The 20953-nt window shown below is 42.4% G+C and overlaps 1 protein-coding gene, 1 long non-coding RNA gene and 1 pseudogene across 5 annotated transcripts in view; 1 reads left to right on the forward strand and 2 right to left on the reverse strand.

Annotated features, from left to right (window-relative positions):
- The window catches only part of LOC120812447 (C-Jun-amino-terminal kinase-interacting protein 2-like), a 27571-nt gene extending 25033 nt beyond the window's left edge, over positions 1–2538 (forward strand). For all 3 annotated transcript variants that reach the window (XM_040168399.2, XM_040168400.2, XM_078097690.1), the window contains exon 14: positions 186–2538. In XM_040168399.2, coding sequence (XP_040024333.2) covers positions 186–258 — 73 coding nt within the window. In that variant the 3' untranslated portion in view covers positions 259–2538. The remainder of the gene's footprint in view (positions 1–185) is intronic.
- The window catches only part of LOC144391115 (uncharacterized), a 48417-nt gene extending 29027 nt beyond the window's left edge, over positions 1–19390 (reverse strand). Inside the window, exon 1 of the long non-coding RNA XR_013455001.1 lies at positions 19293–19390. This is a non-coding gene — a long non-coding RNA (uncharacterized LOC144391115). The remainder of the gene's footprint in view (positions 1–19292) is intronic.
- On the reverse strand, positions 2053–5944 carry LOC120812451 (arylsulfatase A-like; annotated as a pseudogene). Its single transcript, XR_013454999.1, has 7 exons — positions 5579–5944; positions 4890–5130; positions 4600–4806; positions 4316–4383; positions 3968–4098; positions 3603–3697; positions 2053–3102 (listed from the first exon to the last, which is right to left on the reverse strand). The product of XR_013454999.1 is annotated as an arylsulfatase A-like (transcript).
- Positions 19391–20953: the final 1563 nt, after the last annotated feature.

The raw sequence follows: 20953 nt of genomic DNA on the forward strand, positions 1-20953 counted from the left end.
ATTAGATGGATTACTTTAGTCAAACATAAAACAATACACATTAATGTCTTGTTTCTATCAATCTTTTACATTTGATATATTTTGCTAACAGGTATTGAAAGAGATTGCAGGTCATGTCACTACAGGATTTATTGTCTTCTATTAGCGTGCAGGTGTGCCTTTAAGTCCATCTGTCATTTCCACAGACGCGCCTTCCAGGAATACTACCAGGAACATCTGGAGTATGCCTGCCCCACAGAAGACATCTACCTGGAGTAACAAGTGTTGCCATGACGACCACCTCCTTTCTTCGCAGCTTGTGTGTGTTCATCAGGTTTGCCAGCAGAGGGCGCTGTCAGTGGGGTCTTCCCTCCATTGTAAAATACTCCTCTGTGTCCCTCTAAAACGTAGTTTCTCCAGTATGCTAGGCTTTTGACTGACTTAATTCCTCCCCCTCTCTCTTTGTTCATATTCATTGCCTAGATGGGTTTATTGCCTGTTCCTTTGACCTTTTTCTATGTTACACAACTAAGATGCCGAGCACGTGTTTATTTAAAGGTTCCTCTTTCGAAATGAATACAATATACCTACTACTGCGATTTTACTTTGCATGGCTAGTAGGGTTACAGCACACAGATACACTAAGAAATACACATATCCATGAGAATGGCAAGCAGCTCAACAATCAGTACAGGAATGGTGTAGAATCAAGAGGTCGGAGTTTGATTAACTGTAAATATGTATTTGTTCAATATTGACAAACTGCTAATTTGATTTCTACCGATAGTGACATTGGAGCAATGTAGAGAGAGTGCAGTGAACTGTCCTTGGTCCAAGCTTTCCCTTGTGTCGCGTACAAGACGTAGTGTGTGTTCTAAATACATGTATAGCAAGTAGACATCCAGACGACTCATCCAGGCTAATTAAGAAACACTCACAGCTGATACTGATGGAGGATTTGTGTGGTTGTTGTGAGTATTGATGACTCACTTTGACAGGAGCAACTGCTAAAAGATATTTTAAAGTAATGATCTGTGAGTATCATTTACCACGCAGATAACTTATTCAGGGTGGATTAAGGGCAGTGCAGTCAGCACATTTGGATCATGTGTAATTTTGTCCAGTCCTCAAAGTTAAACTGCTTGCTGACTTTCACATTGGGGAGCTTTCTTTACAAATTATTCAACTGTTAAATTTTGCAAATCATAGATCACGGTATGTTTTGCAAGGTTGATTTTGAGTTTCAGGTAAAAGAAAGCAAAGGGACAATGAAAAGCCATATTCTTACTCGTCCGGCGGGTTAACTCTGCTTGTCACTGACGTCCTATGCCTCCCTCTTCTTTCCACCCAACAGTCTCAATGAGGGAAATGGAACGACTAACAGTTAGCTGCCACGTGCCCGTAATTCTGTTTTGCAGTGTGCCTACTGTAGGAGAGCGTCCGGTCTGATACCTGGTATCACAATGTAATCAAACCTTTAATAAAGCATTAAACGGGAGGTTTTATAGTTATGTAAATGCTTAGACTTTGATCTTGTTTTTTTTTTTAAGTATGATGGATAAAAGGGATGGAAACATCCTTCCACTGAGAACAATCGTTTACTGTTCTCAGTCTGGTTCAAAGGTTGAAGCATCATTCACACAATAACCTGCGCTGAGGTCGCTGTAGCACACCATAGCTTACAGTCCAGCACCTTAAAAACAGAGGAGGGGTTATGTTAAACAACTAATGCACCCACTACTGTCATCTGAAATATCAGGCTTTACCGCCCCTGACCATCACCGATGTTCTTTCAGACACTGTTTAGCATCTTGTTCTGCTGCTCTCAGTTGTAGTCCACAAGAACACACACCTCAGTTCACTGTTGATATGGCAGAGGGGGGCTTATCTGCATATGTATTGCTGTCAGTTAGATCATGTATATATAATAGATAACCTAAGATTCTGTGCTGTGTCTTTTATGTTGAGTATGTTATGAACTGATTATGTACATTAAAACAAAAACAAATTTAATTAAAAAGGAAGGATCACAACCAGACAAAAACCTCTGAAAGAAAAGAACATCGAAATCGGTGACCTGCAATAATTTTATTTCAGTGTCTTATGTTTGAAACTGGTGGCGTTTGGGTTCCTGACAACTCTGCAGACAGGCGTCAGCGGTACATTTAGGACACATTAGTTAGATGTGACATTATTAGTGAGACCAGACCATTGACCTAGCTGCCGATTATTGCAATCACCTTTGAGCTCCAACAATGTGAAGGATAAATGGTCTGTGTCTTCTTCCTTCTAATTGTTTTTCTCTTTCATCACAGCCCAGTTAAATACCTTCTTTCCACACAGCTACACAAAAAAAACCTCTGAGGACGATCTAGTCTTCACTGTATATCTAGAGCAAAGCATTGTGGCAGACCAAATATATCCTATCTTGTATCTTTAAAACCAAGGACTTGTAAAATTAGTTAAAATTCCAGGGAAAAACAAAGAAAAAAATGACAAAAGAATCACTCTGCCTTGTCATGGGTTTGGTCTTATAAATAAAATATATGCTTGATGTTGGACCTTTTTTGTTGTCTTTATTGTTTGGATCTGCTCTTTATTGGTTTGTGTACAGAGAATGTGGAGGTGAAAAGGTGTAAATAATAAAAAACAGTATGGGAAGTATTGGGAATAAAGTCTGGTCAATATAAATATTAAAGAAATCCTCTCTTCACTAAGGAAACTGTTTGCAAAGTTAAAAATCAGCCATCACAGAACAGTCTTCAAGCAATAATCAGTGCAGCACCTGTAGCGCGTCCCACACCTTCAGCCGCTGCGTGTTGTCCCATCAACACTTGCAGCAGCTGGGCTTGGGGCTACACTGAGGATTGCAGCAAGGCTCCAGGTTTGGGTCCGATCCTTTGGATATCTGGCCTTCCCCAAACACCATGGAGGCTTCAAACTGCCCCTTCACTTCCATGATCCTCTCCAGCATGGCTTGCAGGTCAGGATTTCCCATCAGGGGGAGAGGGTAGCACTCTGAGGGGTCAGCCTCCAGGTCAAATATAAGAGGGGGGTCGTGGGCCTTGAGGGCTGTGAATACGGAGCAGTCTTGGTCTTGAGTAGTATCGCTGTGGGTGGCACCTGACATGGAAAAGAAGCACGAGTCAAAAACCAAAACACCTCTAGTCTGACTGGGTGGTTGATCCGTCGGGTAGAATATCATCACCTCCCTTTTACTTTTACTAAAAGAATGAATGGGATAATGCTGCATTCGCATGGATTCAAGCAGACTGAATGCAGCTGACCGGATATCACGTTAGTGGACGTGAGCAGGGTCGATACAAACGTTACCGTGCAAAGATCAAATTTTGTAACTTTGGACATCCTCTGCAACGGAAATTAAAATTGGATGTCATGCAGCTCACAGCTCCCAACGTGGACACGTTTGTTTGTAATTTTGCCAAACAGCTACATCTTATTGCTAATAGAATTAAATAAAATAGCCGGGAGTAACAATACCATATATTTTATTCTATCAGCACAGACAAAATATGTGTGTTTTATTTTGATGTCCTGTACAAATAAATCAGCTTGGTTTTGTATAATTTCAATCTCTTCAGAGGGTGAGGTAAGACGTTTACCTTTCCTTGGTTGACAAGAATTTGGAATTTGGCTACTGCCAGACTGGCAATGTTTGGGAGGACATCTAGAGTGCTGGCCATCTGATGAGTCCCACCTAGAGAGACGCATACAGACAAAGAGCAAGCAGCAATAACTAAAAGGCTGACGTATATTGGTTTTGTGGTGTCTTTTTGAAAATAAGACAGTGGTAAAGTTTAGCTTACGGACTGAAATAAGCAAAAACACCAGCAGGGCCTTTGAAAGGGGAGTATACACCAAGTGCAAAACTCTGGTTTAGTGCAACAGGAAAAAAATAAATAAAAATGTTGCTGTGACAGCGTCACTGAGCCTAAACTTCCTGTGCGGACGAATGAGGAGTCCACACCTGGCATGATGGTCCCTGGCCAGTAGGCGACGGCTGGCTCTCTCATGCCCCCCTCATACGTGGTGGCCCTTCAGGGCCCACATTTTAGAGGCCCGGAGTTTCCTCCGCGGGACATGCGCATCAGTTCAGGCCTAAACATGGAGACAAGAACAACACAACATTTAGTGAATGACAATACAGGTATAATCACAACAAGGCAAACATATAAAAACGAGGGCAAAGATGTAATATAATTTGACCTTGACAAAAAAGATAATGCTGTGTCACAGCTAGGAGGAGGATCTTAACACGTCTCCATAAGAAAGAATAAAAGGATTTGCGCATTCAGAAAAAAAATCAAAACGCAACCCATTGTCTGAAGTGAAGAAGACCAGTGTGTTGTTGATCACTCCTGTCTTCTCCAGGGTTGTCATGTGCTGTAGAAAGAAGTAAAATAATGCGTTTATGGTCTCGCTGCACCAGCCGTTTACATGGGTTTGAAAACTCACATGGACAAAAAGCACTTAAAAATATACATCTTTTTAACCCTTTCAAGAGTTAAACTGACCAGGAGAGGGCTCTGATCCTGCCCTGATTGTAAATGTTTTGCTCACTCGAGGAGTAAACCATCAGAGACCGTCTCTTTTGCTTACATGGGAAGGATAGTAGAGGAAGAAAGGTTGTTTTTTCTTGGCGGACGCAGCGATGAAACTGGTTGTAAAGTCTCTGTAAGCTCTTTCCAGATTGATGAAGTCGACTGGCTGCTGCTTGATGACCTCATTGTGCATAAGTGGGGCTGTTACAGTTCCCACATCACACAATCCAAAACACTTGACATCTGGAGGGAAACAAGTGAGGTTCTGAAAATAAATAACATAACAATATTTTTCAGATTAGTCGCTTTTAATCCTTTTAGCTTGGCACTAAGTTCAAGTGCACTGACCATGTCATGGGAGTAGGGGATCCCCAGGTACTGGTCAAACCCCTGTTTGGTCAGAAGAAACTTCCCGTTGGCCCCGACTCCCAAGTGCCACTTCCCCATCGCAGCAGTAGCGTAGCCCAAAGGTTTCAACACTTCTGCAATGGTGGTCTCATTTAGAGGAAGGCCCCCCCTGGAGCCCGGGTACAACACTCCCGGGTAGATCCCCGAGCGGGTCTGATAGCGGCCCGTCAACAAGGATGCCCTGGAAACAAAGCAGGGTTGTTATTAAAGAGAGTTATGAAGGACTGGAGCGTGTATAACGGGTGTTGACTTGTAGGTTCAGTTTGGAAATACCAGGGCTAAAATAATGCATTGCTGTAAGTTACAAATCACTGATTTACAACATCTCTTGGAGTGGAGATACTCAACTGAACCATCCGCTGCTACGTAAAGAGAAACTGGGAATTAAGAATAAAACAGATTAAACTGAAAACAGTTCAGAACACCCGTACATTTATTTACATTTCCCAGGGTGAAGCATCACATTGTGTTGCTCAACAGCCCTGACCTGCTGTGTCTTAACACGTTTAACAAGCCTGTGCTGCGGTTGATGAGCATTTTCATTTAGTTTTGTCACTGTTTTTCGGTGTAACGTGCAACTGACTCCTTTTGCACACGGGACGTTGCCCCGCAAATGAAAACCAACCTACCTGGACGGGCTGCAGACGGGGCTGGTGCAGTAGAACTCTGTAAAGCGGAGTCCTCCCGCTGCCAGGCGGTCCAGGTTGGGAGTGAGTGAACTGGGGTGTCCGTAGCAGCCCAAGTCCCCGAAACCCAAATCATCAGCGAAGAGGAGGATAAAATTCGGCGTTGAAGCCAAGCAGGTGTAAAAAAAGGAAAGCTGTCAAAAAGTAGAAGCGCGTGTTTTCCATTCTGCGTCCTCCTGAATCTAAGTGAAGCTAAAAGGGGGCTGGGCCGGTTGAGAGGAATCACAAACCCGAGAAGAAAAATGTCACATGTTCACTAGCAGAAACCGGCCAGGAAATGTAGTCCGGACCAGTCCTCCCAATTCAGGCAAACTAATGTTATTCACAATGACGGTAATTGTGCATTACCTTATTTATGTGGAACAAGTTGGACTCCTCTCGTATTCCGCAAGGAAGGAAGGTAATGAAAACGTTTATAATACTCACAGTAGTGCAGCTGGACTTTTTCCAGCGTCTGTGGGAGGACAGACATACTGCCCTCAATGTCCTCAACTGTTTTTGCGACCCGAATTAAATTGTTTGTCTGAAGGCCTGTGGCTGAGTTTATGTCCTCTGTGGCATCCTTGCAGCATGGAGATGATGGTGAACTGACAGATTGACAGATTTAAAAGTAGTTGTTAAGGTACACACCATGAAGATCAGTGAGTCAAAGACGTTGGGACATAGGGGAGAGTGGAGGACAGTTGGAGATCGTCCCCTCACCTGAGCTTTGGTCTGGCCGTCATGTTCCCCACACAAAGGGGCTTCAGAGGGAGGGACGCCGCGGTCCTGAGCCTGATTCATAGCAGAGTCCACACCTTCACAACAACCTGCTGGCAGAGCTCACATGTTCTTTATCTTCATCAGGACAAACACGCAGAGCTCATTCACCTCAACACTAAAACTCATGGGACACTTTGTGTGTTGATGTTTTCTGTCAAACGTTCATTTTCATTCTTTCAAACCATGTTAAGATGTCAAGAGACGTCATTTTAAATGCTCCTCCTGTATTGAGGGTTAAAGGCTAAAGGACTGGAGCTGTAGCTCGAGGACATGTGATCACAGTGGTGCATTTTTTAGAATCCAGATGTGATTCCAATCTCCTTTATTGTGCAACAGGTTATAACGGTTATTAGGTTGGGAAACACTGAACTGGCAGCGGTCAGTTATCAAAACATCGGCCAAATGTCAGTCTTCATTTCTGAACCTCGCATTGAGACACACATCGCATCAAGCGAGATTCTCAATAAAGTTAGAAAAAAAATGTCGCTAAATACCCAACAGAGATCGGCTTGTGCGGTTCTGAAAAAGGAACCTTCCACCGATTATATAAATTAAAATATATGATAACTGACCGCTGCCAGTTCAGTGTTTCCCAACGTAATAACCGTTATAACCTGTTGCACAGGTCGCGTTGACTCTACAAAGTCAGTTCCGGTTTAGCTGCTGCGCTTCTGTAGGCAAAAACAATAAGCGATTTACCGAAGTCAAAACCGCTGGTTTTCGGCTTTGAACAACAAAAACGGGCGTTTTCCGTTTACTCAGTTTTGGTTTAAAACGAGAAAAACGAACAAACGAGGTACTTCCGTGTTTCTCGTTTGGACGGTAAAACAAACTTTAAAAAGGTTCACGGCCCGTTAACACACAAACACACATTGTATCACGGGACAATACTCACAGCTATCTGAACACTTTAAAGATGTTGACGTGAAATTCTGGTGACATTCTGACGCTTCTGCTGCTGCTGATTCTTCTGGTTCTTCTTATTTTTCTTCTTCTTCTTCCTCCTCCTCTACTTTTAGTGTATATTGGCGGTTAGCAAACCATCTTAGAGGTGCATTACCGCCACCATCTGGACTGGAGTTTGGAGCAGGAGTTTATGCAGAACAGAAATAAATAAATAAATATATATTTTTTAAATGAATAAAGCAAACATTTCATCAATTGGAGATGCATAAGTTATTATCCTCACGCGTTTGTGCTCTGCGATGCTTCGTGTCGCGTTGCATTGTTGAGGTCTGTCTGACCACAAAATTCACAGTATACCCACCTATAGTTTGGACTTCTGAAGAAAGACAAAGTTCCCTTTTAAATGCTCATCTTGTAAATGTTGTGTTTTTCCAGATGAACATCATCACTCATCTTCCAGCAGATAGAGCTGTGCTGTTTCTCCTCTTCATCTCCTTCAGAGTCAAGAAGTCAGTAAAACACAGACCAGTAAGATACATGTAGCTGTCCTATCAGGACACACCGTGGTTACCACGGTAATAATTCACTTCACCGTGTGATCAATTAGTAAAAGGTTGACTACAACCTGGTGATCAATGATAGAAAACCTGAACACTAAAGGAAACACAAACACATTCAAGCAAGTGACATTAGACGCAGACCTGAGCGGTCACGTCGACCCCCTGGTCGTTTTCACTACCCTGAATTAGGAAAACCCTTAATCTCCTTTGCTAAGAGTCTCTTAGAAAGCTTCAGTCAATCCCTTGATACGATCAATGATTACGATATTTCCCCTCTTAATGTCTTTTATACTGAAACCCAGTGAAGCACAAAGGGACCTATGCAAAGTCAAGGGGGGAGGGTGTAACGCTCATAAAATTAGGGCTACTAATATTAGTAGTAGTAATATCATGCGGGTTACAGAGAGGAAAAAACAGAGCCGCTGTGAATAAATGGCAGGCTGTGTAACACAGACCTGCTTTCACTGCGATCCAGTAAAAGATGACTGCTATGACCTTTTGTTGGGAGTAAATTAACTGTTGTCAGTGACAAAAGCAGAGCAGAACCAGTAGCAGAGGAGGCAACAAACAGCTCCTTAATCCAGCCTGTGTCTCTGAATGGTGGACATCTGCTAATCTTTAATTGACAGTCGACAGTGGCTGAAGTTATTTGTGATTTGATATTTGGACATGTTGAAATAATATGGATTGTACCGGTAAAAAAGAGAGTGAATGTTTTTGTGTGAATGAGCTTTTTGCTCATAACATTCGTCTGTGTCTCTCAGGGTGTTTGCAGCTCAGTGTTTTCCACCTGCTCTCATTAAGTTGACATCACAAGACGCACAGCAGGTATCACTGAAATGTGAGCCAACACGTAACAAGCACCAATGGGTCCCCCTTTTTTCATTTCTTCATCGTGACGGTCATCTTGGTGGTGGTCTTAACCTGTGCGTTGAACTGAATTGTAATGCAGCAGTGTATGCAGACCGCTAGTCTGTGTAGCCTGAATCAATTGAAGAAGGGGCTGGTAAACTGTTTGAGCACTAGTGGGCGCCATCACATCACACTTCAACCCCGCTCCTGTGCATGTGTCGTCTCAAGATTGTCTCTAAAGGGGAAAAGAACCTCAATTAAGTCTCATTTTTACCACTTGTTCCACAGACAATCTGTTAAATTTCATCTTTCAGGCTATGGTACAAAACACATTGGGCAGTAATGGGGCTATTCAGGGTTGATATGTATCTGCAATTTTGAGTGTTAAATGTAGTTCAGCTTTCTGACATTTCTAGGGTGGTTAAAGCTGGTCTTTCATCATGTCTTCATGTAGTTCCCTCAAGTCAGCCTTTACAGCTCTGCCTCTTCTGGCCATCTCTCTTGTTGAAACCAATTTCATGCCCTTGCATCTTTGGTTGTAACATGCAAACTCGCAGTGGGAGAAGGTTACATTTGATGTAGGACCACTGAGAGGCATACGATAAGGAGATGGATGGATAGATAGATAGATGGATGGATAGATGGGTAGATAGAGTGCAAGTGAGAGAAACAGAGGGGGAGGGGATAGAGAAAGCAAAGCAGGAGGATAAATCAGTAGATAATTCACAACCATGGACAGCCCTTAATACTTTGATTCAGCTCTCCCCTGACAGCAGAACGCTTCTAAATGAGCATGCCTGCTATTATTTTATTGATATGCAAATGCATTTTGAGCAGCATTTGCCACAACGTCCTTGAAGTTGCTCCTATAAAACATTTGATGAATAAGTGAAAATTGTAAATAACAGAAAAAGTGTTTCATATTTTTCATTATAGACATTACAGATGAACTACTTTAGCGTCATTAATTACAGTTATTACCCATTTTGTCAGTGTGATATTAGAAAAGCATACAGACAGTTTCAGTCAGTTTACACATCCCAGTTAGGTAGACAGTCTGTGGGTTCATTTAAAGTACATGTGACCTGCTGCATGAGCAGGGATCCACTAGTCCTTTTGGATGATGAAAAGTCATTGCTATTCTGGCTTGTGAGCTAAGGGAGCAGTGATAGAAAACATCCTAGAAAATAAACAGAGGTTCATTGGCACAATAAAGGCTAAAAGGGAGCATAGCATTACGCAATGAAATCCAACTGGCCTCTGTGGAGCAACATGAGCTGAAGAACTCATTAATGTTTGAGAACCTGCCGGGGTAATGTGCACTTTTGTTGGTGTTCTCGGCTCATACACCCGGAGCTCTCATTTTACTAAACTTAGAGTGTTCTCTGCAACTACACGTCACCTCTGCCCAAAATACTGAAGGGACGTTACAGTCAAAGTGTAACTGTCATTGCACAGATTGACAGTCAGATATAAACAGCCCCCTGAGCGCTGTTACGGTATATACGGTAATCTGTCCCCGCGTGGTCCCTGATCTCTTGTGATGGACAACCGGTGGTAAAAAACAACCTGCACAAACATATCCTCCACAACTGCCTGGTGCTATTATGAAGAAAGGCACAGCGAGAGGCCCTCACGTCCACTGCAAACATCCAGCTACCCTCCGGCCATCATCTGGTGCCACACTGTCAAGCTCTGCAAGTGATTTATTATCTTTCAGAAGGACTGCTCTCGTCATGCAGACGATGGGCCTGAGAGATACACAGGCATGACTCGTGGGGAGGGGGGGGGGGCGGCCTGCAACGAGTAAGATGAAATGTTCTCAAAATTGACATTCTGCAACATTTGTTGGGCCACGAGATAACTGATGTATGCTAAGCTGAAAATGGTGAGATGAGTGGTACATGCAATGAATGCCAAAAATGTGTATATATTTTTAGATTTATCATCGCAGCTCCATCTACTCTACGCGCACTTTGAAAATATGCTCTGGCTGAGCTTGTCCTCAGGGACAAACAACCATCAGCTTTGATTGTAAACAACTCTCTGTCTGAATTTATTATTATCTGCCACAAGTGTATAATCTCCCAGACCAGGTCCTCTTGTCAACATTTACATATTCATGCAGATGGTGTTGTTGAAAGTAAATGGTAACAGCTTTCCCTTTTCCGATTATAATTTTGCATTGTTTGGAATTGTAACAACACATTAAGCTTCACAGCGCTGCGTCCTCAGCTTCTTGTGACGGTTAACGAGCCACACGGAGCAAAAACCGAGACACCATTACACATACATATCACACTGCAAAACATATTTAAATATTTTCACTCAGTATTCACCATTTATCACATCGGACAAGCTGATTTGAAACACGTTTAGAATTTAAACGGAATATATTACACAGTGGAAGATGTCAAACGGGATGGTTCGGCCCCTTGTTACTGGCTGTGACCAGATCATTCCTAATGACTTTTTTTAGCCGCAAACGGTCAATTAATAAATGCAAAAAAACCTGCATAAGCTGATATAATAATAATGCTACCAATTAAGAGTTTATCCTGATCAGCTGTTAGCAGACGTGACTTCATCTCGTCCTGACTAAGGCGGTTCTTATGGGGGAAGGAAGCAAGGAAAGCTGTAAATGAATTAACAAGTATATTAGTGCAAATTCCAATTTTGACTCTGAATTCGTATAGAAAGCTATTAGCCACATCAATTGGAGGAGCTTCAAAGCTGATCTTCACTCTCCATTAAATCTGTATTTGAGCCATCACGCTACATTTCAGATCCAATACAACAACATTGCTGGGATTTCCCTCTGAGCAGATCTAGATCTTTGATTCAATTACCACTCCAATGCCCACAAATCCAGATCTCATTTCTTTGCGTCACGCTTGATAAAAGCTATTCCCTGTCTTTCTACGCTTTCTGTCCCTCAGCGCCGAAGCGGTTTCTCATTTGTATCATCGGATCGTTAAAGCGCTGGCTATTTTACTTTTTGAAGTGCCTCAGAGGATACGTCATAGTCTAAGTGTTGGCTTTACCTGCTATCACATTCACAGTCTGAACAGCAGATGAATGCAAGGAATTCTCGTGGCAGCGGTATCAATTGTTTCCATCATTTTCTGGTTACAGAACTTACATAAACTTGAAATTTGAATTTAGACACTCAGCAGACTTGGATCTATTCAGCACCTAATCCCCAAGGAGTTGAGAGCAAATGGGGTTAAAGTGCAAACGTTTATGTTGCTTCCCGCGATGCTCATAATAATATAAATGTTCACTCAACGAGTCGTTGCACTTTTTCAAAGTTAGTACTTTTCTATTCTTAAATTGACTTTTATTCATGTACAAAACCCCTGTCTGCTTAAATAGGCTGATGTTCAACAATTTCAAACAAGCTTGATCAATAGCTGTCATTGCCACACACACACACACACACACACACACACACACACACACACACACACACACACACACACACACACACACACACACACACACACACACACTCACGTATTCCTCCCGAGCCATGTTCTCCTTGATGAAAACGCAGCATCTAAGCGCGCACCGCGCACAGTCTTTGTTTTCTCTGGTGAAACAGATGGATATGTACATCAAGTCCTTGCTAATAAAAGGAAAGCGTTACACATGGGGATAAAGTTGTGTGTGTAAAAAAGCAGAAAAAATCACATTAAAGGAAGTACATCGAGAGTGGTGAGATAAGAGAAGTGTTGGTTTTAAGTGGATTACAGACAAAACCTTGTTGGTGAAGAGGCCAATAACACCGCAGGTTTGCGCTTGTTCTGGCTTCGCATTGACGTGGTGTTAGCTGTTCGGCCTTCCTTGAAGGTGACCCTCATCCGATGTAGTCAGCGTTGTTCAGTTTCACCATGAATATGTAAATTGTCTCTTTTGGCTCCATTTGAGATGAGATCAATTTGAGGCTGACGGGGATTGACTGTTGAATACCCCGGAATCTCATTGACATGTGTGACGGGCTCTGCCTTTCTCAGGAGGGGGAGAGGAATATTGGGATACGCGTGCATGTGTGTGTGTGTGTGTGTTTGTGTCTGTGTGTGAACGTGAGTGTGGGCATGGGAGTATGACTGTACTGATTGAGATGCCACGGCTTGAGAGTGGTAATTATAAGAAGTAAATCCTTATCCCCTCTAATACCGATAAATACCGCCAAACAGAGAAATTACATTTTGCTGACTTCCAATGTGGAAAGAAAAAACGGGTTTGCAGATATTTACTGCACAGCACAGATAAACAAAGGCAGAGTTTCCTCCCAAGCTCACAAACACAGACACACTGAGCATTTGCTAAATAATTTATGCAGGCATGGATTACCCCTGTGGACAGGGAGAGTTGCCCCATAGGTAAAAAGTAATCCGTTTCACTCTCAATCTGCCCCACTTTCATGTTTACCAACTTAGCCCCATCATCGCCTTTAACTCCCCACTGCAGAACCTCTATCCACCTGACTCACGATGACACACTCGCACACAATGAAGCCCAATGAAACCCAATGACTGTCTGGATTGCATGCAAGGAGCCTGACTTGTTAAATAGTGTTTGTCCCCACGCAGTGGAAACAGGATCCAGTGGGTCCTCTGCGCGTCCTCTCCCGGTGGCCTCTAAGTGCTCCGTTTCTCTTTTCTCCTTTTCATCGCGCCCTCAGGGCTCCTCCTCAACTCCTCCATCTGGTTAAATTAGCGGGAGTGCGGGGTGGAGCCATGAGGCCTGTCACACAAGCACAGAGTTGCAGGTGCGCCCACAGTGTAGAGCGCAGTTGACAGACAAGAGGCGCTCTGCACCTGTTGGGGCGACGGTCGGAGCCAAGATACAGTCACAATCATTATTCACCCACGCTCCTACATATCTCTTTCAACCCTCACTTCACTCCCTGACACATATATTGGACTTCTCTCTTGCATCAGTGCTGTGTTCGCTGTGCATGCATAAGTGGAGTGTGTTAGCGCTTCACCTTGGATGAGCAGTCAATGTGCCTCTCTGAGTGTTGTTCTGGGGTTCCAGTGCCATCAAACACTCCAGCGCCCAGATAAGAGCCACTGTGGGATGTTATTCAAACTTTACAAACTCACTTATTAGTGAGTGTTGTGACCAGTGTTGAGCAAGTTACTGAAAATGAGTATTTAGTTACAGTTACTTGTTACTTCTTTTGAAGGTAATTGAATTACTTAGCAGTTACTGTGTATCAAAAGTAATTAGTTACTCTGGAAAGTAACTTTTAAGTTACTTTTATGTCTGCTTTTTAAATGTAATGAATATAAATAGCACCGAACAGTCAAACACAATAAACATATTTTTTAGACCTATTTATTGTAATCAACAGGGCAACAGGCCTTCAAATCAAGCAATAGTACAAAAGTCCTTTTTAATACTTAACTTAATACAAAATAACTGTTTCAGTCATTTGCCTGAAGGCAACTGACTCGACAGTTGACAGGATGCATCTCATCTTCAACACAGCGAGCGATCAATCTATTCAGCTCTGCCCGGTTTATCGGCTGCACTGCAGTCTGTGTAAAGTGGAGCCCTGGTTGTTTGCGTGGAGCGGCGCCTGCAGCATCCGCGGGCCTGCGGTCCTTCGTCATGAGCGACGCGATGCTGTTTACGTGCACGTACGCCGACTATTCTGTGACACACAACGTTTGGTGGCCACAACTATTTTGTGCTGACAGGCAGCTATTTACTTACTATTTGCCGGCCCTCCGCTTCGCGTCATACAAGAGAGTAACGCGAGTAACGAACTCATTTCAATTTCAGTAATTGTAACTGCGTTAATTTATTTCAAAAATACTTCGTTACATGCTCGTTACCGCTAAACGTAGTGGAATTACAGTAATGCGTTACTCAACACTGGTGACGACCTTGTCTTGCTTTACAGCACTGGATCCGATGGTGCTTTGTATTGTGACGACACGCAGGTGTAATTTATCCATAAAACAAAATGTAATTGAGGGAGCTTCTATCTGGGGGAAAAGTCTGCCTTACTTTGTAGAAATTCAGTGCTTGAGGAGGGGACGTGCTGTGGGATGTGCCGTGACCCAGCATTGTGAATTGTTATCTGGTGTATTTGGTTTGACATTGTAGCATATTTGACTGTCAGAACCTTGCTTACATGTGGTCTTGAAAAAAGAGTTAGGAAGATCTCTCCACAAAAAGTAGTTAATATGTCTGTAAAAAAATGTGTCCCTAACGCTGAATTTTTATTTATCTGGAATTGTTGGTCCCTTAAATGCAAATTTTCCAAATCTAAAGTTTGGCTGAACAATGTTTGTACCTTTATATATTGTTTCCTTCAATGCATTAAACTTACTGGCTCTCAAACACATCTCTCAGGTCAGGAACAGGATTCAACCGTTTGCTTGAATTGTCCCTTTTTCGTCATCACTATCTTATATAGTTCTATCTCCACTCGCAGGCAGTCCAATCAAATCCTCATATTCTGATTGAAATGGTTTAATACCCGCTGTTTGTAGAATGTTCAAGACCTACTTCAATGGTCAATACTCAATAGATGAGAGAGGTTTCATCAGTAACTATTTAAGCTGCTATTTGCAGGTCGACCAAAGCAATATTGAGTTAATGTAACGTTTCTTACTGCAAGATGAAATGATCTGATTCAGGTTTTTATTCACTTTCACAGATTAAAGCGCAACGTCCTTGCTTACTTGCAGGAGGTAGACAGTCTGGTTTCTGAGGGTACGGCCATGGCATGGCTCCATTTTTGGCTTGAGTCATTTTCAGTCCTGAAACTGAGACAGTTTTTTTTACCTATAACATTTTTACCAGGTCTTTTGAACAGTGGACATTTTAACTGATTGGTTTATAAAAATGCATAAGTGTGAAATGCATAAGTACAGGTTCAGATGTCTGCCAGTCTGTGTTACCAGTCATTTCATCCATCGCTTAGTTCTGAGCAAAAGGCTCAGAGGCGGCAGGTAAAGTGTTCATGATGCTGATCCAAATCCTGTACATCTGTACATCTGTGTGCCCTGCAAATCTTGATAGTGTTACATCCCTCTACAGGGCTCACTTTGACCCACGCGCCCATTTTAATAAAACAGAGGCTCTCTAACTGTGTGTTTGGCCTAAAGAATGGCAGTCAGGTCAACCAACAGCACAACGGCCGCAAGAGGTGAGTGATGGAGGATGTGATAACAGCAGAACAGAGGCAGACACTCTTTTGATGGTCCGACAGGGAGAGATGCTGATGACATTCTCCCTTAAGCACCGAGGAAATATATATAGAGAGCAACACTAATGACTTTCAATCTCTCTGGTCACTGGCAGGTATGCAGGCCGCTTGTTAAACCTCACCGCAGAGGAATATGCTGTTATTCAGGCGCTTTGGAGGCAACTACAGAACATGTCTGCTATTAAAAAAATGTTTGTGCGATTATTTTATTTATTTATTCTTTTTTCTTTTCAACAGTGGCATCCTAAGTGCAGGTCATTCCACTTATATACATGACAACAGAGTGGTCTTTTTCGGTGAGCAAAATACTAGAGCATGTTTTTCATCCATTGAAAACAACTTCGTTGCAATCCATGTCACTAAAAGCAATGTTTTGCATGTTGGGAAACAGGTTTTGCTGTTGGATGAGATGGCAAGCAATGAGCCATCCTGCTCTGGTTGGCTTGTGGTCAATCCTGCATGGACTCTATTGGTTGGATTGGTCAGGTTGTGGCATGTTGGTGTTATCAGGGTTTACAAACCTGTGGCAAGCTTCCTTCTTGTGTCAACATTCGTATCCAACTGTTGGTGTATGAAAGCATTAAAAATACCGTCCTCCCTCTATAAAGTGAAACGAACGAGGAGGAGGTACATATTTCTCCCTCTGTCAGAGACGCCTAAGAGGAGCTTGTCTCTATAACCTCTATCCAGGGTGAGAGGAGCAGTTTGGGGGGAGAGTCAGGCTCATCTGTCACTTTCAGATCCCCCCTCGCCCTCTCATACGCACCATTCCCTTTCCTGCTGTTAGGGTTTAATAAACATGCGATAGGGAACTGCAAAAACACTAAGAGTGAAGTCAATGAACTTATGGGAACTCACCGTTGGAGGACTATGTGTGTTTGTGTGTGTTAACACAAGCCTATTTTTATATGTGTATGTTTCCACTTTGCTGTTGAAACAGTTGTCGGCATTGTTGGAAATAGAGCGTCCCGAGTCACACAGCTCGGCTTGGAAAGAAAACTGTAAGTGCACTTTGATTCAAGTCTATATTTTTTTGTTGTACAGCGCTGAAGTGGAATTGTTTTTTTTCTATAACAAATGGTGCAGCGTATAGATGACACGGAAGACCGTAAAACATTTTCAAGTTATGTATTTGTAAAGACTTAGTTGATAATTCAATTCAATGCAATTCAATTCAATTTAATTCATTTTATTCTGTATAGCCCAAAATCGCAACTTACAAATTTTAGCCTCAGAGGGCTTTACAGTCTGTACACATGCAACATCCTCTGTCACGAAACCCTCACATCGACACAGGTATGTTCCTCCCAACAGGTGTGATACAATCTTAAATGTGACACCACACAGAACCTAAAAGGGTTTACAGTTCTGGGCCTTGGTTTAGAAATTTAAATAATTCATCATGGATATTAAACGTCGATGGAAATTATTTAAACACTCTCTACATTTTCTGTCTTATTTCATCCTGCCTGCTGGTTTAATTAACTCTCCGGCTCATTCCAGGGCTGGATTGAAAAAGTTTAATTTGCTTAAGAAGGTTCCTGGTAGTGTAAGTGGCCGTAATGATAGGAGCTATATGAATTCTCTAATGCTCAGGAAAAGAGCTTCAATGCTTCCCTACTTAGCTCCTTTTAGCATAGGAACCACCGAATTGAAAAGAGAGAATTCCTCCCCTAATTCCTTGCGGCGGCAATATTGAAATGGTGACGTGTCATCTGTCATATAACGAACATCTGGTTCCCTAAAATCCGTGGCAGTTTTTTCCTAACTCCTCACGAATTCTCTTAACCATCTTTCCTTGACCCTGTGACGTTTTCCAGGAAGGAAGGAAGGAATAGTGGATAGGAAGGTTAGGAGGTCCAGCCCAGATCCCATCATGCATAAATACCCGTATATGGATGCTAATGCTACCTGTCCTAGGTAATGCATCATTAGAAAATGACATGAGTCGCTACACTCTCATTCCTTTCTAAAATATCCAGCATGACGTTACCGTTTTATGTGTTAGCTCGCGTGAATCTGCAAAACTGAGTCCTGGCAGCCTTCCTGGTTAATTTGTGACGGTCACGTGGGAGCCTTTTAGCTGAGTTTTGAGGTTTCGAGTGTGTCTGCTCTCCGGTTCACCCCTCCTACTGATCTAATCGTCACTGTAATGGCAGTGTTGACTTTGCCGCCGGCGTCCCTGTTAGTCTCACCATTTTGTCTCGCCATCTCTTTCTCTTTATGTGTCTTCTCTCTATCCCTTCATCCTAAAGGACTGAGTCAACATTTATTGTCTTACATGTGTCGTCTCTCCCTCAATGCCTCCATCTTTTTGTTGTTTTGTTTCCTGTTTTTTTGTTAATATAAGTCTTTCTGCGCAATATCGACACAAATAGTCTGAACGTATTAGTTGTGATTGTAATGGCACCTTTGAATTGGCAGAGACGTTTGATTACAACTAATACTTTTGCATGTGGGTCGATAAAAAAGGAGATTTAATAAAGCTGTTGATTAGTTTTGTAATGTAATTGTATTGCGACCACCTTACAATTTACCCAGGTGATCATGAAGCAATTGAACACCTGGCATCGTTAACTCAAGGTCATGGTGGTGGCAAACACTCAAACTGTAATTAAATACAATGTTCTCAATCACCTTGCATGGACCATGTTGTTGTGTGGTGGAGCAGATACATGTGCATGAGTAACATGGGTTGTAGTATATAATCAAATTAACGTGTTACCTCCTTGTATGTTTAACCAAAACGGAGCAAAACAGGCTTATGCCCTGAAACGCAGTTCTCTATCTTAAGCTTCCAGAGGCCTATTGTGATTTTCAACTGTAATTAAAAAAAACACTGAAGCCCTCCAAATGTCTGTAATGCCAAAGATATTACGGATCCCAATGGAGGCAATCAAGACGGACCCACCGACCTCTTTATTTTATGTTTAGTTGTAACTGTTAGGGTTTCTGAAAGCTCTCGAGGGAGGCCTCACTCCTTTGTTCTCTTCCCGGCCGGAAACGAAGAATCAAAAGAGTCAGCTTGCTTAAATTCAAAAATCAAAAAGTATTTAATAACTAAACAACGTTATAGGGATTACAATTACAAAGTGAAATACTAAGCGAACAGTAAAATATTTCGCGAAATAGAGAATCCTCTGAGCAAGTCTGAAGCGACTTATCAAAGCGGCTGCAGGAAAATTCTAACAGTCTTTTCCCCGCTTTGGTCCTTTGAAAACTCTTGAGGTGTGTCTTCTTGGTGCATTTGAATGTCATTGGCTTCTTCTTCAGAGTGTCTCCTCCTGGACTGTCCCCTTCACGTCGAGGTGTGAAGCTGCAGCTGTAACCTGAAACCTCTCTGTACCATCTGTCCCTCACATTCCAATGCACTCAATGTAGAGACAGTTGGCTTTATGCCTCAATGAGTGAATTTAACAAAGCATACATCGTTTAAGTCTTCATCTTATAACTAGTACACTTTCATTACAACAAGTCATTAATGATCACCGTTCATCACACTTCATCATAAGATCTAAAACAGTTCATGTGGTCCAATTCTCAAGACATTTGCCTCAGTCGGCTGCCTCACATTAAGTTGTTCATTTATTACCTGACAGGAGAACAAACTCCCAAAAAACCCTCTTTGGGGATAAAATTGGGAGAAATCCATAAAGGACGGCAATTGGCATCAGTCCCCAGGTTTTAACATCACATTGTGACAGAATGTTAATGTGTACAGTGTTTATATGATTTAAATGACTATGAATTGTGTTTGATTGAAATTGCATTCACTTCATCTAATATGTTAATGTAATAACTAATAACTAATAACACACAAACTATAATTCTAACACTAAACATTATTACACGTACTATAATTTCCTGACTAGGGGTGCACTTCTGGCTTAAATCGCTAACATAACACACGGTTACACTTTGGATTAAGCAAATGGGAGAGCTCGTGTTCTTTCACTCTTCTGTAGTACGCGGTAACATTTTGTGTATTTCTTTGTGCCTCAATTTATCCAGTGGAATAACGAACAACAGATTCCTGTATCTGTATTTTAATTGACTCCCATCGTATTCACGTGTTTTCTTTGTGAGTCGGAAACCATGTCGAGGTCTACAGCGAGACAACCATGGCATGCTGTGAGCTGGTGTTCACCTGCTTCCCCTTCTCGCTGCTGGCTGTTGGTCCCCGCAGTGCTTTGCCAAAATAAAAATGATCCACTCAGGCAGGTTTCCTCATCTCGACCGGGCTCTTGGATTAGTGCCGAGGAATCTTTGACTCGGCAGCTCCAATTTAGTGAATGATTACATTTTGACAACATCATCAACCTTTTGGCTGGTTGTGTTTCGTCATTTTTATCTGTTGTCACTCACAGACCTGTGGGCGGGAGAGATTTAAGTGTTTGCATCTTCCAGTGATGATGCGCTGTAGTCAGTCCTGTGTCAGTTTTGACTTAGTGACTTACTACTCTGTGCTCTACAGAGAATGAGGTTTCGTTACTGGTTTGAGCTTTTCTGCAGGGCTTTACACTATGCTCACACAACTGAGGCAGCAATATCCATCCACTCTTGTTTTCAGATGGTTAACTTTTACATCCATCCATTGTGCTCTTATTAGCAGCCCCCAGCACTCAGCAGTGGTTAACTCAATTAAGTATCTCCATTATAATCAGCGAGAGCTGGAATGGCAGCCTGAGCCATCATGAAGCTGATGGAAGACTCAGTTGCAGCTGTAACCCGTTGTTTACAAGTAACTAGCCTCTACGGGCTCAGGATGGGAGTTGAACAGTTTGACATTGATTGAGGAGCTGCAATTTACATGCTGCAGAGACGTGGAACAAGGCGCCTTTGCTTCTCCTCCTGGGGATGTTGCCCACAGACATAGCAGGGTTTGTCTGTTAGGCTCCAATATAGACATTAGTGAAAAGGCAGCAGAATGAGATGAGCTGGAGAGGGATTGGATTTACAGCCAGGCACAGCACATGGAAACAGACAGGCCGCAGTCATGCAGACGTG

This window comes from Gasterosteus aculeatus, chromosome Y (genome assembly GCF_964276395.1).
Source record: "Gasterosteus aculeatus chromosome Y, fGasAcu3.hap1.1, whole genome shotgun sequence".
NCBI classification, from domain to species: domain Eukaryota; kingdom Metazoa; phylum Chordata; class Actinopteri; order Perciformes; family Gasterosteidae; genus Gasterosteus; species Gasterosteus aculeatus.